General features: G+C 46.3%; 1 protein-coding gene across 1 annotated transcript; it reads left to right on the forward strand.

Annotated features, from left to right (window-relative positions):
• Window positions 1-13675: 13675 nt before the first annotated feature.
• LOC123064841 (uncharacterized) lies at window positions 13676-14466 on the forward strand. Its single transcript, XM_044488243.1, has 2 exons — window positions 13676-13921; window positions 14007-14466. Exons 1-2 carry the CDS (start codon window positions 13772-13774, stop codon window positions 14163-14165), a joined length of 309 nt encoding a protein of 102 aa, XP_044344178.1. The 5' UTR covers window positions 13676-13771; the 3' UTR covers window positions 14166-14466.
• Window positions 14467-18552: the final 4086 nt, after the last annotated feature.

Raw genomic sequence — 18552 nt, forward strand, 5'->3', positions numbered from 1 at the left:
TGGCACCCTCCGGAGGTGGACTTCCTATCCACTTTGTCTCCCGCCCAATCTGAGTCTGTATAGCCCAAAAGATCAAAGTTGGCTCCTCTTGGGTACCATAAGCCAAAGTTTGGGGTATGAGCCAAATATCGAAAGATTCGCTTGACCGCCACAAAGTTGCTTTCCTTAGGTGCGGCTTGAAACCGTGCACAAATTCCCACACTCAACATGATATCCGGTCTAGATGCACAAAGGTAAAGCAAGGATCCGATCATGGAGCGATATACCTTTTGATCTACCGCTTTACCATTGGGATCAATGTCAAGTTGGCATTTGACAAGCATTGGAGTGGAGGTCGGCTTGACATCACTTAGCTTGAATCTCTTGAGCATGTCTTGAGCGTATTTGGCTTGGTTGATGAAGGTTCCTTCTCTTCTTTGCTCGATTTCGAACCCGAGAAAGAACTTCAACTCTCCCATCATGGACATCTTGAATTTTGAGGTCATGAGAGCGGCAAATTCCTCATTGAAAGCTTTGTTAGGGGAACCAAAGATAATATCATCAACATATAGTTGGCACACAAACAACACCCCTTTGACCTTCTTAGTAAAAAGAGTGGGGTCGATTTTCCCGATTTCGAACCCACGATCTTGTAACAACTCAGTAAGATGCTCATACCACGCACGTGGGGCTTGTTTAAGGCCATAGAGCGCCTTGTTGAGTTGGTACACATGATCAGGGAAATAAGGATCCTCGAACCCCAGAGGTTGTTTGACATACACCAACTCATTAATGGGACCATTAAGAAAAGCACTATTCACATCCATTTGTTGCAACTTGAAATTATGATGATAAGCATAAGTAATTAACAAACAAATAGATTCAAGGCAAGCGACGGGAGCAAAGGTTTCACCGTAGTCGATACCCTCGACTTGGGAGTAGCCTTGTGCCACCAAGCGAGCCTTGTTGCAAACAATGATCCCATGAGCATCTTGCTTGTTCTTGAATATCCACTTGGTTCCAATGACATTATGATTCCCGGTTGGCCTTTGCACTAATTTCCATACTTGGTTGTGCTCGAAGTTGTTGAGTTCTTCATGCATGGCATTGAGCCAATCCGGATCCTCGAGCGCCTCATACACCTCTTGGGGTTCGACACAAGAAACAAACTCGTGATGTTCACAACAGTTTGCTAATTGTCTACGAGTGCTTACCCCCTTTCTTAGGCTTCCAACCACATTCTCCATGAGATGACCTTTGGCAGTGAGCTTGGAAGCGATCTTCGCGGCACGACGCTCTAATTCCTCCTCGAATGTGAAACGAGGAGGGGTAACTTGATCATCTTGAGCGCCGTCTTGAGCTTGTTCTTGATCTTGAGTTTGGTCTTGATCTTGAACTTGCTCGAAAGAAAGAACTTGACCTTGGGCATCACTTGGTGTCTCACCACCATCTTGAGGTTGATCTTGCCCTTGATCTTGTTCACATGGTTGAGGGCCTTCACTTTGTTCTTCGGAAGCGTGTAGGTCTTGGGTCGGTGATGGCTCCACTTGAGTGGAGCATTGTCCTTCTCCTTCGGCCACAAGGGATTCCTCAATGGGTAGGATATGACCAACACCCATTCTTCTTATGGCTTGGGGAGGAATTTCATCACCTACATCACAAGTACCACTTTGCTCCACTTGGGAGCCGTTATTTTCGTCAAACTCCACGTTACACGTCTCCTCAATGAGTCCCATGGACTTGTTGAGGACACGGTAAGCATGAGAGTTTGTAGCATAACCAACAAATATGACCTCATGAGCTCTAGCCTCAAATTTAGACAAATGAACACCTTTCTTGAGAATGAAACACTTACACCCGAACACCCGGAAGTACTTGAGGTTGGGATTGTTACCGGTGAGTATTTCATAAGGAGTCTTGTTCAAGCCTTTGCGGAGATAGAGCCGATTGGATGCATGACATGTTGTGTTGATGGATTTGGCCCAAAAGTTGTAAGGAGACTTGAACTCCGCCATCATGGTCCTTGCCACATCCATCAACGTCCGATTCTTCCTCTTCGCGACACCATTTTGTTGATGGGTGTATGGTGCAGAATATTGATGCTTGATCCCCTCATCACTAAGAAACTCATCCAGGGTGTAGTTCTTGAACTCGGTGCCATTGTCACTCCTTATTGTCAAGATCTTTGTGTCATGTTAACGTTGAGCTTCATTTGCAAAGTCGATGATGGTTTGTTGAGTCTCACTCTTCCTCTTGAAGAAATATACCCAAGTGTATCTTGAATAATCATCCACAATCACCAAGCAATACTTTCTACCCCCAAGACTATCAAAGGATGGAGGCCCAAAGAGATCCATGTGAAGGAGCTCCAAGGGTCTCTTCGAGTAGATGATAGTCGTGGGAGGGTGAGCCTTCTCATGTAGCTTTCCTTCGATACAAGCACTGCAAGCACGATCTTTGGCAAAACTAACATTTGTTGGTCCACGGACATGATCCCCCTTGAGAAGACTTTGCAAAGATCTCATATTGACGTGGGCTAAACGGCGATGCCAAAGCCACCCCACATCAACTTTAGCCATTAGGCATGTCGCGGTCTTAGTGGGTCGCTCCAAAAAGTTAATCACATAAAGACCGTTCTCGATATGCCCAACAAAGGCTACTTTAAGAGTCTTGCTCCACAAGAGGGCCACGGTATCAATATCAAAGAATGTGGCAAAGCCCATGAGTGCAAGTTGACGAACGGAAAGTAGATTGTATGCAAGGTACTCAACAAGCATGACTTTCTCGATCGTGAGATCATGAGAAATGACAACCTTGCCAAGACACAATACCTTAGAAGATGAGGCATCACCCCACTCGACGTTGGTGGGCATAGATGGGATCTTGTGCACGTCCACCACCAAGTCCTTGCTTCCGGTCATATGATTTGTGGCTCCACTATCGAGCAACCATGATCCCCCACCGGAAGCAAACACCTACAAGAGATCAATGCTTGGTTTTAGGTACCCATTTTGTAATGGGTCCTTTGATGTTAGTAACAAGGGTCTTAGGAACCCAAATAGACCATTCAATGTACTCATAAGGAGAACCAACAAATTTAGCATAAACATGCCCATCACTAGCACGGCACAACACATAAGAAGGGTTAAAGTCGCCGGCTTTGTTGGAAGGGGTGGCATTGCCCTTTTTGACATCACCACCCTTCACATTGTTCTTCTTCTCCTTCGGAGCACTCTCTCCCTCCTTCACAAAAGTTTGCTTGAGAGGGGGAGGTCGTTTGGTCTTGTCGTTCTTCTTCTTGTTCTTGGAATTGGGTGCAAACCCAACTCCCTCTTTGGCCACAACTTCCTTTTGATTGCTCAAAAGGTCATTGAGGTTCTTCTCACCTTGTATGCACGTCACAAGGCCTCTCTCAAGTTGTTCTTTCAACTTGGCATTCTCCTCCACAAGATGCACATGCTCACAACATGGGTTAGTAGCATTTGCATTATCAATTAATACCATATGAGGAAAGGTGGCTTTCTCCTTGGTTAGCTTCACTTGGAGTTGATCATGAGACTCCTTGAGGCTAGCATGAGCACTCTTCAAGACCTTGTGAGCCTTGTCGAGTATATCAAACTCCTCCTTGAGTCTAGCATGGTCAACCCCAAGTTTAGCCTTCTCGGAATTTAGCACACGAGATACAACAAGAGCATGATCAAGATCTTTCTTTAATTTAGCATGGTCATCATTGTGTGACTCCTCAAGAGCCAAACGATGCACACGCTCTTCCTCAAGAGCATTAGAGAGATCCGATATCTCATCGGCATAGTCACGACTATGACCTTCCATCTTAGAGATGGTTTCTTCATGAGCCTCGATCATGTCATTGGCTTCACCAAGTTGTTCCAAGAGAGCAACGAAGTGCTTCTTGGATTTGCCCTTGAGCTTACTCATAAAAGACTCAAACTCATTTACTTCCTCATTAGACCCCTCACTTTCATCAATGCAATCCGTCAAGGAGGGATTAGTAATGATGGTGGTTTTGATGTTGGGGGTTACCTTGTTGGTGGCTTTAGCCATGAGGCACTTGGCGGTGATGTTCTCGTTGGGTGAGTCGAAGAGAGACACCCGTGGAGTTGTGGCAATGGCAACGGAGGCCATGGCTATGGCTTCACTATCTTCATCATCATCATCCTCATGGTATTCTTCTTGAACCACCAACCCTCTAGTTGGAGTCTTCTTGGTGAAGTTGTTCTTGTTGGGGAAGGACTTGGCTTTGTCTTTTCGGATGAGCTTGCCACCATTGTCTTCCCTCTTCTCGTAAGGGCACTCCGCAACAAAATGACTCACATTGCCACAATTGTAACATGTTCTCACACGTTGCTTGCCCTTGAAGCTACTTGAGTTATTCTTGTTGAAGATTGGCCTTGTGTTCTTCTTGCTCCAAAATTGCCTTCAAGCAAGAGTCATGTGTTCATGATAATCATACTTAGTATCTTCGGGGTTGCTCTCATCTTCTTCCTCATCAACCTCGTCTTCCTCATCATCCTCTTCTTCCACACAAACCTTGGCCTTCAAGGCAAGGTTGGGCTTCTTTGCTCTTTGAGAACGTAACACCGCATTGTCGGCGTTCTTGTCCAAGATGCTCATAGCCACAAACTCATCCAACACTTCACTTGAGGACAAGGTGTGAAAGTCCGGCCTTTGACGAATGACGAAGGACATGGCCTTGTGGTAAGGCATCATGGCCTTGAGAAATTTGCGCTTGATCCAATTTTCATCCGTATCCTTGCTCCCATGATCTCGGAGTGAGACCGCGAGAGTAGTTAATCTCCGATAGAGCTCACGAGGTTCTTCATCTTCTTTCATTGCAAACTCATCGGCTTCATCTTGCACTACTTCATAGTTGGAGCGTTGAATGCTTGCGCTTCCCCTGTAGAGAGAAACAACATGCCGCCATGCATCCTTGGCCACGGTGAAGGGTCGGAGATGAGCAAGATCTTCGGGTGGAATTGCATCTTGGATGATGAAGAGAGCATTCTCATTGAATTGATTATCCACGGCTTCTCGAGGGGTGAAGTTGCTTCGGTCATGCGGATGAAAAACGTCTTCAATGATTCTCTAAAGGTTAGTGTTAACATGGTTCAAATGATGCTTAAAGCGATAAACCCAAGAATCAAAGCCCTCATTTTTTACAATCTTAGGGGGAGGACCGGCATGATTCAAATGAGTGGAAGGAATCGGCCCACCATAAGTAAGTGGAGGTTCCACATGGGCAAAGATGTCGTTGCCATTCTTACCACTAGAAGAAGGAGCCTTTTCACTAGTAGCTCCCCCCTTGTCGGAGTTAGCATCTGTCACCTTGTTAGTGGGATCACCCACTTTCATAGGCGTGGTAGATAGTTTAAGCCTTCTAAGAATTTATTAAACATGCTTTCAACCTCGGTTGTCATGGAGGTTTTCAATGTGTCCAAAGCCGCATTGAATTCCTCACGGGAGACTGCAGTTCCCCCATCGACCGTAGACGAGATCGGATTCACACCGGAGTGCTCCTCCCCACCGTCTATGGTGTCAACCATACTCTTCGGACGGCAAAGTCCTTAATAAAGAGACGAGGCTTTGATACCAATTGAAAGGATCGATATAGTTTACTAGAGGGGGGTGAATAGGCAACTAACAATTTTTAGCTTTTCTTTACCAATTTAAACTTTGCATCAAAGTAGGTCGTCTAGATATGCAACTAGGTGAGCAACCTATATGATGCAATAACAACAAGCACACAAGCAAGCAAGAGATGCAACACAATATAAGCTTGCACAAGTAAAGGTACGAGATAACCAAGAGTGGAGCCGGTGAAGACGAGGATGTGTTACCGAAGTTCCTTCCCTTTGAAGGGAAGTACGTCTCCGTTGGAGCGGTGTGGAGGCACAATGCTTCTCAAGAAGCCACTAGGGCCACCGTATTCTCCTCACGCCCTCACACAATGCGAGATGTCGTGATTCCACTATTGGTGCCCTTGGAGGCGGCAACCGAACCTTTACAAACAAGGTTGGGGCAATCTCCACAATTTAATTGGAGGCTCCCAACAACACCACGAAGCTTCAACAAAATGGAATATGGCTCCGTGGTGACCTCAACCGTCTAGGGTGCTCAAACACCCAAGAATAACAAGATCCGCAAGGGATTAGTGGGGGGAATCAAATTTCTCTTGGTGGAAGTGTAGATTGGGGCCTTCTCAACCAATCCCTAGAAAATCAACAAGTTTGATTGGCTAGGGAGAGAGATCGGGCGAAAATGGAGCTTGGAGCAACAATGGAGTTTGGGGATGGAAGAGATGAGTCTTCTTGGAGAAGAAGACCCCTTTATATAGTGGGGGGACACACCCAACTGTTATGCAGCCCGCAGCCCGCATCTGTGAGGTACTACCATTGCTAGAGCGGTAGTACCGCTGCCACAACGTTACTACCGCTGTGGCAAGCAGGCATAGGGCCACCAGGACTGAGGGAGGAGAAGTACACGCACTAGGGCGGTACTACCGCCGATAGGCGGTACTACTGCTTCCTACAGCCGCTGGAAAACAGGGGAGGGCAGCAAGCTGAGCGGCAGTTGGAGCGGAAGTGGGAGCGATACTACTACCGGTAAGCGGTACTACCGCGCCCTATTGCCGTCCCTACTACCGCTCCCCTGCGCGGTCTTTTACGGAAACCCGACACGAAAAATCGAGGCCACAGTAGGGGCGGTAGTACTAGCGGTACTACCGCCGATAGGCGGTACTACCGCCCTGGCCGCGGTACTACCGCTTAGCACACATCACCCCTTGTTTTGCACAACACGGAAACTCCAAAGAAGCAGGAAGAAGGCGAGGGTGCAAGGAGAATGTGAACATGATGATTCCACCCATACTCTTCCGAAACGGATCCCCTCTTGATAGTACGGTTATCCCTACGACTCAATTCCACCGAAAAGAAACGAAGGAAAATAATCCGTCTAAAGTGAAGTCCTCGAGGGGTAACAATCGCATAGTGCCCTTATATTAGATCACCTGAAATGCTTAGTGCACATGATTAGTCCGCAAACGTATTGTCATCAATCACCAAAACTACCAAGGGATAAATATGACCTTACACTATCATCGTCCTCTTTGGCTTTGGGAGACATTCGTCATTCTTCATATTGCTCGTCGCACCTGCATCTCATGTTGGTGGGTTTCATAGGTTTCATCTTCGAACAGACGCCTATCAAACACGAGAAGACCGACCGTCAGGCTGCGCAGGCTAAGCAAAGAACATCGCTCCGACTTAAGCTGCTGCTTCCACTCTAAAAGGGCACTTCCCTATGTAAGTGATTTTGGTGCAAATGACAACGTAATTTGTGATATAATCGTGTGCTTGAGCTATACATGTATATTCGAGAAGTGGCACAAGCGATTATGTTCCCCTTTAAAAGGAAAACCAAAGGTTGGGTTCTCACAATTTATTTTTGATTGAGTAGTAGAGAAAGTGTACTATTGATAGGGGGTCTGTGTGTCGCATTGAAAGGTATGGCTGGAATCAAACACATACAAAAACCATATTGCACCCACATGAACTTCCCAACTTTTGAGGAGTTTCCCATCTAATTTCTGTTGCTCTTGTTTTTCGCTACCGATAGTATCAAGGTAGGCAGTGGTAGTATAGATCCCCTCCCTCATGGGAGTAGTGTTGCTGCTGCTTGTTATTTAGGCCGGTAGTACCACACTCATGGCCGATAGTATGGCTCTCTGGTGGAGCAGCACTATTGGACGTAGTGTCAGACCTACTACCGCGGAGGGGTGGGGTATTTCCCCTCTTTTTTGGCCATGGTGATAGAGCGGCACTAGCAGTATCAGATAGTCTATTTTAGCCGGTACTACGATTGCCTGTTGCGGTAGTACTGCTTGGGCACTAGCAGTGCAACTCGCATGGAACTGTAGTAGTACAACCCAGTTGAAATCTGGTGTAACAGTTGGATTGGGAGGAGGACTACAAAAAAGGGTCTTCTTCCCCAAGTTGACAAACCTCTTACCTCTCTCTCTCTCTCTCTCTCTCTCTCTCTCTCTCCTCCATTGTTTCCCAAAACTTTTAAATATCCTAGATCTCTCTCCGTAGCAACTCCAACTTGTTTATCTTATAGGATTTGAGAGAGAAAGCCTAGATTTATCACTCCACCAAAGGAAAATTTATTCCCACTTGCATTCCCTTATGGATCTTGTTAATCCTGGGTGTTTGGGCACCCTAGACAGAAGTGGTCACCTCGAACCTCCAATCACTGTGGTGAGGCTTCGTGGTGGTGTTGGGAGCCTTCAATTAAGTTGTGGAATTTGCCCTAGCCTTGTTTGTGAAGGTCCGGTCGCTGCCACCAAGGGCACCGCGTAGAGGATTGTAGCACCTTGTGTTGTGTGAGGGCACGAGGAGAACAAAGTGAGCCATTGTGGCGCTTGGTGATCATCGTGCCGCCATACCTCTTCAACGGAGACATACCTCCCCCAAATGAGGGAACTCCAGGAACAACATCATTGTCTCCACTTGTGGTTTATTCTTTCCTTCACTTAGTTTGTGTTGGTTAGTATTATTGTGCATCTTATCTAAGTTGTTGTTATTTTGAGCTTGCCATATAGGTTGTCCATCTAGTTGCATATCTAGATAAGTTATATTCTTATTGTATCCCTTAAAATTTGGAAAAGAGATTGAAAATTGTTAGTCATATATTCATCCCCTCCAGTCAACTATACCGATCCTTTGACCCTCTCTTATTGACCCTGTCATTGCCAACCAGAATTGGTGGCAAACATGGAGGAGCGTTGAGGCTCTCTCGTCGTGCTCATCTCTATTGTGAGCAGGCGAGGTGAAGGGGATCTCATACAAAAAGTGGAGGAGCGGAAGGCGGGTTGTTGAACCCGCTTTTGATATTTCATCGGCACCCTATGGGGTGCCTCCTTCTTTGCCAAGATCTGGCGTAGGCTGACTCCACATCTTCGATCTCTATGGAGGAGGAGATGCAAGCTGCTTTGAGCCAGCCTCCAACATTGATTGCCATGGCTAATGTCGGCTGTGGTCGGGGACCCATCCAATTCAACTATGGCTTCCCTAGCCAATTACCATGCATGTAAGTATGTTCCTTCTGGTAGTCAGCAACAACTAGGATCTTAGAAATCTAAGCAGGGGCAGACGAAGAAGAATCCTAGATCTAATAGTGAGGTCGACTGCGCTCTAAAACTCAACTCCTATGCTCCATTTATCTTTTCTAACTATAGTGAGCCTAGGCACCAAAATAGTGATTGTTCCGAACCAAAGGCCCATTTTATTTGCAGTCAGGTGGAGAATTTTCCAGTCAGGAAGCAATCTCACATCACTTCTAGATATATTGGCAGTGATGCGGCATGCCATGGCTTCTGTAAGGTTGAGATCCCTCAGGTGAATGCCCAATTACTTGGACATCTCCAACATACGGACATAGTGTACAGTGAGGCATGCATAATACCACAACAAGAACTGGCTAGTGAATTTGGGATCATTTATAAGACTAACTTATGATGGAGGATAGAGCCTTGGATGATGGATCTTTTTAGTCAAAATACCTCTTGAGATCCATTCCCATATGGTGTGACTAGGCTATCACTACTAGAAAAAAGCTTATACACAGACGCTTACTAGTAACGCGGGTTTATACCCCTTACTACTGCTACTTACTAGTAGCGGGGGTTTTTACCCCTCGCTACTACTAAGCGGTCTCTACTATGCCCCCTGGGACATGCCATAGTAGTTGCGAGGGTTATAAACCCGCGCTACTACTAAGTCGATAGCAGGTTTTTACCCCTCGCTACTACTAAGCGGTTTCTACCGTGCCCCCCGGGACAATGCCATAGTAGTAGCGAGGGGTAAAAACCCGCGCTATTACTACGTACTGGGTTTTTTAACAGCCCTGAAATCCCCATCTCCTCGTCCAAATCAATCCTCTCCCCCGTCCCTCTCCTCCTCCTCCTCTCTCTCCATAGGCTCTCCCATGGCGCTCCTGCCTATGCGCGTCTCCTCCTTCATGGCGCCCAACGAGGCCGTCGCCTCGTGCCACTGGCATCTAGGAGCTCGGCGGTCTTCCCTCTCGCCTCCCGCCACCACACCGGAGCACCTCACCACCAACGTCTAGCCCCGGTGCTCCCTCCGTCTCCTTCCTCTCTTCCTTCTTTCTCTTTTTCCCTCTGCCCTCTGGTTTCACTCACCCTTCCATGTCCTTGCCCGTGCAGGTCATTGCTATGGACGACCAGGAGCTCGCTGCCTTGGCTGCGAAGAGGAGCCCCACGCCGCCGCCTTGCTCAGCCATGGATCCGGGCCCTCTGCAGCAGCCGGCGCTGGATCTTGTCTGCCTCTGCCCTTCCGCAGCTCCGGCGACCCCTAGTGTCGCTGGATTGAAGCATTGCTGCCATTGACAGCACGCACGGGATCGAGAATTTTTTTGTTTTTTAAATTAATAGTAGTAGCGCGGGTGGCACCACGCTACTACTAACAGACGTATTAGTAGCGCGGGCGCACCCGTGCTACTACTACAAGTTAGCTGTAGCGCCATAGTAGTAGCGCGGGTGCCCGCGCTACTACTAGCTATTTAACCTGCGCTACTATTAGGCTTTTTCCTAGTAGTGTATGTTTGATCAAATTAATCTCCATATTAGGTCTCCCGCCGGATGTAGTCCGACAAGGCATGTTTAGCTCTTTTCTATGGTGTGATCAAGGTTAAGGTGGCCTGCAAAGATAACACTAAAATTCCACCTAACAGACTACTTTTCATGGCTGGGAAATATTATCTCTAGCGGCTAGAAGTAGAATCGCCAACTCATGGGACCAACTCAGTTGTGAACAGCTCTGCGAGTAGCAGGGACAATAACTTTGGCGATGGTATTATGGATTCTGATAGGGGAGTTGGGTATGGTTCTCATGGGAGGAAAAGCACTAAGAAAAGCAATAAAAGGTCTATTGTACCTCTCAAACAAGTAGCATGATAGATGGCTCGACAACTCTTCCCCAAATCCTTAGCTCCTGATCTCCTACCACTTTGTTCCCCGAAAAACATAGTTGTTCATGGAGCAATCATAAAACAGTCTTGGATGGCAGGCTTACACCGCATCTCCAACGAAGGCCACCTTCGACAATTGATTGATCTTTGGACTAAATTGAGCATGTGCAGCTCTATCCGGACACTGAAGACACAATTGTGTGGAACTTGTGTGACTCTCAGATTTACCCTGCCAAATCTTCCTATTTGAGTGAGGTCCTAGGATCTTTCCCTAGTGCAAATTACCGCAAGGTTTGGTAGGCCAAGGTGGAGCCTAAATGGAGATTCTTTACATAGCTATGCCTGCGTGAAAGAATTCTTAGCAACGACAATCCTGCTAAGAAGGGACTACCTCACAATGACCTGTGCGTCCTTTGTGATCAAGAGAAGGAAAACCCCTTGCAGCTGCTCCTGAAGTGCCCCTTCTCTCGCACCATTTGGTACTCGGTTGCCGACTGGTTGCATTGTCAGTCTGCATGATAATGATATTCATGCTTAAAATATGAGTGGTGGGATGACCTAACCTGCAAGCTCAACCGAGATCCACCTCCGCTGCCATCTACACTTGCTGGAACTTATGGAAAGAACAGAACCGAGGAGTCTTTGAGTCCAATCCTACGAATGAAGTTGCAATTGTATACCTCATCAAGCAAGACCTCATACAACCAACTGTAGCTATGCATTGGGTTTTGGATTGTGAAAATGATCCACCACCGGAGCCGGATTAATGTGGCCATTTGATTGATATTGTTGTTTCTGTAGTAGTTCACTATTGCTACAACCAATTTTTAACTGAACATTTGTTACTCCCACTTCTTAATATATGGGCACGAAAACTACCAATTCCTCAAAAAAATGCAACAATGAGTGAATATTCTAGGCAGTGTATAGAGTGTGTCTTTCCAAATACAAGATGAACATTTTTCAGAATATATAGTACTCCCCCGGATCCATATTATTTGTCTCTCAAATGGATGTATCTAGACATATTTCAATTGTGGATACATCCGTTTGAGAGACAAGTAATATGGATCGTGGGGATTAACAAGTTTTAAATGCATCGTGAACATTTTTCCAAAATACATGATGTCATTTTTCTAATACACGATGAACATATTTAATAAATGGTGAATATTTTTAATACAATATGAACTTCTTTAATACACGTGGTACATTTTCAATACGCGTTGAACATTTTTAAATACACGAAGAACAATTATTGAAATATTGGATGGCAAAAATTCTAAAATACATGGTTTTTTTAAACACAATGGGCACTTCCGAAATACATTTTGATTTTTTTAAAGTACACCCACACATCTTTTAAAATATGTGATGAAATTTTTTTTGAACATGGTTAAGATTCTTAAAATACGCAATGAACATTTTTTAAAACCCGAAGAAAATAATAATAACCATCACCGTAAAAAATGATAATAAGATAATTTTATATAAAAAGTTAAAAAGGAATAATAAATATACTTAAAATAAGTTATGAACAAGAAATTAACAAAGAAAAGGAAAAACATAAAAGAATATGAAATGTAAAATATATTTAAAATAAATTGAGTTTATTTATTCAAAGAAGAAAGAGTAAAATAGTAAAGCAGAAAGAAAGAATAAAGAAAATGTCAAAGGAAAAAATAAAAATAGTTCCAAAAACCCGGAAAAAATGAGAAGAAGTGGGCCGACACAGATCGGAGTGTTGTAGGTGAGCAAAAGATGCGATTCACAATAGATGAGATATAGCATCCGCGGCCGCCTACGTGCATTGACTCGAGCTTTTGTGCTCACTCGTGTCATGGGCCAAATTTTCGGCTCTTTCATTATGTTCAATTTTTCTTTTGGGAGCTATATATCACTTAGTGCGAGATGTAACTCAGTCTCTTCTTTGGCGCTGGCTACGCGGTCGCTTTAGCAGGCCAGCTCATTAGGACGGTTTTGGGAGGGTTCTTTATGCCGGTTTTAGAATGTTCCATGCGTTTTTTTCTCAGTTTCTTCATTGGTTTTTATTTCATTTTTTAGTTTACTTTTTATGCAAATACATGTCAAAAAATTTAGATACAGGCTGTACATTTTCCATATACATGCACAATTTTTTTTGATGCAAGTTGATTTTTTTAAATACATGGTGAACATTTGTTCTTTAAATAAATGTTAATAATTTGTAAATACACATTTAACACCTTTTTGTATGGTATGAGACATTTTTTAAAGGTCATGAACATATATCTAAAATGTGTGCACCTTTTTGAGATGTTGTGTTCATTTTTCCCGAATGGCACAAATCATTGTTTTAAACTTACTGAATATTTTTTGCATTGTAGAAATTTTTTTCTCAAAATATGCGAATATTTTATTATATGTTACTGAAACTTTTCTGAATGATGTGAATAATTTTTTAAAGAAATTGCGCAAACTTTGTAATGCAGCAGTATTTCTCGTGGAACATAACACTCGGGCTCACGTCTGCGACAACGGCCATTCTGGGCCGCATTGAGGTACCCAAACGATCTGGGCGTTTTGCCACAACGGCCATTCTAGGCCGCATTGCAAGGGATCCGGGCCGTTGCACTAATTGCAGGTAGCTCTTTCTCAAAAAAAAAACTAATTGCAGGTAGCTGCCCGTCCCCATCTTCCCCCAAGGCTTCTCTACAAGATTCCCCCCACCCCCTTCTTCCCCATTTCCACTTCCACACACCACTTCCCAAATCCAGAGCCTCCCCACCCAGCTGTTCCACCGACAGTGATGTCCACATCCGGTTCGTCCTCCGTTTCCGCCGACCGGGACATCCTCCCCCTGATCCCCTGCCCGGACTGCGGGGGCCTGAGCACCACCATTGCCTCCCGCGGCGGCTACCGCTCCAGGACTCAGATCTACAAGTACCTCCGCCGCAGCGTACGTGTTCTTGCCCATTCCCCTCCATTAGTCGTCCTCCTGCATTTCGCAGCGTCGCAGCTTAATCTGTTCCCCCATTTCGCAGGCTGTTCTTGGCTGGTTCTTCCGCTGGTCAGACGGGTACGCGCTGGCCGATATTGCAAGGATGACCCTCCTCCTCGGCGTGGCCAATCTGCTCGTCAACATGCTTGTTCTGGCTCTGGTGCTGCGGCTGCTCGCAAAGCGGAATGCATCTATGGCGTAATCTAATCTAGATGCTGGTGGATGGCCGTAGTATCAGTAGTATTAGCGTGGTAGTAGTCCCGCCGTGTTAATTAGTGTGGCTGTAGCCCCGCTATGGGCTTTGGTTAGTGCAGTCTCTCTCTGTGTCAAATTAGTGCGGTCTCTTCAGTGTCAGCAAGCTGTAGCTTTGGGTTGGATGATGGAGTGTGTAACTTGCGGCTGTGCCACCATTTGTCTGGTCTGGTCAGCACGCTTGCAAAATATGATCCACTATGTAGTAATCCATGAGCACTTGTATCTAATTAATGGATGTTGTTTGCCAAGTTACATTTGTCAGTATTTTACTGTTTTCCAAATATCAAATGAGCACGAGTTGTCACTTCGCCACACCTGCCTCTATTATTGAGGTGAGCTCCTGCCCATGCCAACTGATTGCATTCATGTGGCGTGCCGCCAGTACAGATCCTGTGCTCCCATGCTCCAAACTTTCAAAAAACTAATTTCAAGTTTTTTTTTAAAACTCTGATTTTTGTTGGGAATGTTCAAAGGACATGTGTCCATAATCACTAAAAAATTCAGATCCCAAATCGAAATACACATGTATAAACCAAAACGCTATTACCTGCCTATGGAAATGTCGCCTCCTCTGTATAATGTGTATTTGTTGATTGGTTGATGAAATCAAAACGCTATTCCAATCCTATCCTCATGGGCATGAGTTTTTAAATTTCAAATTGAACGAAATTTGAACAAAACATGAGGTGTTGTTCATGTGTCTTTCAACAACTGCAAGTATACCATTTTCTTTCATGAAACGGGGTCATTTTCCAGCGCCAAATGAAATGGTGTCATATGTATACTTATTCGGAGTGATTAAGCTTGATGCTGCCGATCTTGTTCACAATAGAGGGGGATAATAAACACAGTGGTTTCTACTGTTTATGCTTATATTGTCACATGTAATTGTAAGCAGTTTGGTTTCAACTTCACATGTTTATTTTTATTTTTTTCAGACAAGATAAACTTTACAGTTTTTTCTTAATATAAATAAACTTAATAGGTGGTGTGGCTGTGTATTACCATGGACCACATGTGTTCACGCTTCCCATTATTTGAGGTCACGACTACAGGTGGTGGGGTCATGGTGATTGTGAATTACCATGGACCCACCCCTCTTCATGCTTCCTATTATTTGAGGTCACGACGACAAGCTCTGTTGTTTGTAAGAGCATCTCCAGCCGTTCGGCCCCCAGGGCGCCGAAAAAGAGCGGCATGGGGTGCGCCGGTGATAAACTCGGCGTTGGGGGCGGTTTGGCACCCAGCTGTCGCCCCCCAAGTCGTCCCCAGACGTCGATTTCGGCCCAGTGTTCGGCCCAATTATGTCCAAAACGGCCCGATATCTGCGTGAATTGGCGCATATTCGGTGCGGTTCGGCGTGAATTTTCGCATACAAATAGAAATCAATTAGTTCGTCACATAGTTCGACATGGTTTGGCATGTTTCGACGTGTTTCATCACATAAATCAAATAGTTCACGCCGTCAAATAGTTCAATACAAATTATATAGTTTAACACATAAAAACTCAAGTTTCATCACACGTCATTCCTGGCGTTGAGCATCCATAGGTGCTCCACCAGATCGTGTTGCAGTTCTTGATGCACCTGTGGGTCTCAAATCTCCTGACACATATTGAGGTATTCGGTCCAGTTTGCCTGTAGCTAGTGATCAACTTGGACAAGAGGACCCTGCTTGTAATATGGTTCAGTCTCAAACACTGGCTCTTCCTGCTCGCTCTTAATGATCATGTTGTGCAAGATGGCACAACAAGTCATGATCTCCCACATTTGATCTTTCGACCAGGTCTGAGCAGGGAACCGGACAACAGCAAATCGAGATTGGAGCACACCAAATGCCCGCTCGACATCCTTCCTGCAAGCCTCCTGAATCTTCGCAAACCAGGCGTTCCTGCCTCCTGGCACAGGGTTTGAGATGGTCTTCACAAATGTCGACCATCTCGGATAGATGCCATCAGCTAGATAGTACCCTTTGTTGTACTGCCGTCCATTGACCTCGAAGTTCACCGGAGGAGAATGACCTTCAACAAGCTTGGCAAAGACTGGGGAGCACTGCAGGATGTTGATGTCATTGTGAGTTCCCGGCATACCAAAGAAAGAGTGCCAAATCTAGAGGTCATGTGTGGCCACTGCCTCAAGCACCACACTGCAACCGCCTTTGGCGCCTTTGTACAACCCCTGCCAAGCAAATGGACAGTTCTTCCATTTCCAATGCATGCAGTCGATGCTTCCAAGCATCCCAGGAAATCCTCTTGCTTCATTCTATGCTAGGATCCGAGCAGTGTCTTCCGCATTGGGTGTTCGCAAGTACTGTGGTCCAAACACTGTCACCACTGCCCTGCAGAACTTGTAGAAACACTCAATGGTGGTGGACTCGGCCATGCACCCATAGTCGTCGAGTAAATCACCGGGAGCTCCGTATGCAAGCATCCTCATAGATGTCGTGCACTTCTGAATCGAGGTGAATCCAAGTGTGTCGGTGCAATCCTTCTTGCACTTGAAGTAGCTGTCGAACTCCCGGATGGAATTCACAATCCGGAGGAAAAGCTTTCGGCTCATCCGATAATGGCGCCGAAATGTTTTCTCACCGTGCAATGGAGCGTTGTCGAAGTAGTCCGAGTAGAGCATGCAGTAGCCTTCCAGACGATGTCGGTTCTTTGCTTTCACCCGCCCAAGCGCCGAGCCACCTCGCTGCGGCTTTTCACTGCTCGCGAGCAGGCCGGCGAGGGCGGCGAGCACAATGAGATGCTCCTGCTCCTGGACGTAGGCTTCGGCTTCCTCCTCAGGCAACACCGCGAGCGCCTCCTCATCTTCGGAGTCCATCGCCGGCCCTGGCAATTCACCGAACACCTTATGGGCAAGGTGGGCGCAAGCCCGCCGGTGTATAGGCCCTGCGCGGCCGGAACGCTGGAAAAGGTGCCTGAACGGCGATGAAGAGGCTGCCTCGGCGAAACCCTTTCTTTTTCCCGGTGGGAGATGGTCTACCTAGCTGCGGTGTGCGATGGACGGCACCATGATCGGCAGGGTGGCGGCCGAGCGCGGGGGGTAGGAGGCGAATCTGGATGGGTGGCTTGACTTTTCGCCTGCCAATGTGGCCCCAGGAACGCTTTTCCCTTACGCCGGTGCCCCCGAGCGCCCCCTAGTGCGCCGGGTTGGGCCTGCGAACGCCGGGCGCAAAAATGGGTCGAGCCGGCGGAATTCGGCGTCCTGAAGGCGCGACTGGACCTTTTTTCAGCGCCGGCACAAAAAAATTGTCTGGGAAGGCTGTTCCGTGGCGCTGGAGATGCTCTAACCTTTTGGGAGTTTAGATGAGCTGGGTTGCCAACACAAGATGATGGGCTGGTCCGCTGAGTAGTACCAAGTCACATGAAAGCGGGCGGCCACATCACACAAGCAACCGCAGCCAGTGTGACTTCACGGGTGCAAGGGGTGTAGGACTTTAGTCCCACCTCGCCCATGGATGAAGGTTTGGACCAACTTATAAGGAGGCACCTCATGATTCACCTAGATGGAGTGTTAGAAGATGATATGCTACATGTACACCACATATCTGTCGCGCGTGCGCTCGCGTGTATATTCGTGACTGGACTTAGGAATATCCTTTTTTTTACATGGAAGATAACTGGATTTATCTCAGCTATTTTTGCACAGTCATTATACTTTGTGGATCCATTCTAGATGGAAGAGATACTATGACCCAGGGGTTACTGCGACGGATTGGTGATGGGCAGACCAACGTGTGCTTTTCATTTTGTCTTACGAAGCAGCTATAGTAAACCAAAAGTTGCACGAGCATGCCCGGAAAGCCATGAAGAATACGGCTAAAGCCTTATGGTCATCCGATACCTCTCCAAAAAGTATGAAGGGGTTGGCGAACCTATTCAAGGGTGCTCGACATCGCTTCGAGCTATGGAAGACATCCACATGCAGGGAAGGTGCACGGGAGGTATGGGCCATGGTGAAGACACGCTACACCGGACTCGATCTGAATCATATGGCTCGAGTTGGACCTCACGCGGCACGAGGCGGCGGCTGAGAGCACTCCCAGCCCACTAAAAGTGACTCTTGCGGGGGGGGGGGGGGGGGGGGGGGCAACGAGTACTCGTTGCTTTTTTTGCTCCTGGCTATGGTATATCTCAATACGAGCAAGGAATAACTACCACGGGAATATCCTAGCATGTAGTGACTAGTTTACCTACTGGGCCGGCCCATGTAGGAGGGAACCGTTGAACTCCTTTTCAACCGGTTTTGTGAACATTCCAGAATGTTTCGTGCATGTTTTTTTCCTGTGTTTTTTCTAGCAATTCTTCTTCTGTTATCGTTTTCATGTTAAC

This window comes from Triticum aestivum, chromosome 3B, assembly GCF_018294505.1.
Source record: "Triticum aestivum cultivar Chinese Spring chromosome 3B, IWGSC CS RefSeq v2.1, whole genome shotgun sequence".
NCBI lineage: Eukaryota > Viridiplantae > Streptophyta > Magnoliopsida > Poales > Poaceae > Triticum > Triticum aestivum.

What these genes read in the sequence shown, in the direction of transcription:
- LOC123064841 (XM_044488243.1), top strand. Translation starts at nt 13,772, where the DNA reads ATGTCCACATCCGGTTCGTCCTCCGTTTCCGCCGACCGGGACATCCTC. An exon ending in ACAAGTACCTCCGCCGCAGC is followed by an intron (nt 13,922 to 14,006) that starts GTACGTGTTCTT and finishes CCCATTTCGCAG; the next exon opens with GCTGTTCTTGGCTGGTTCTT.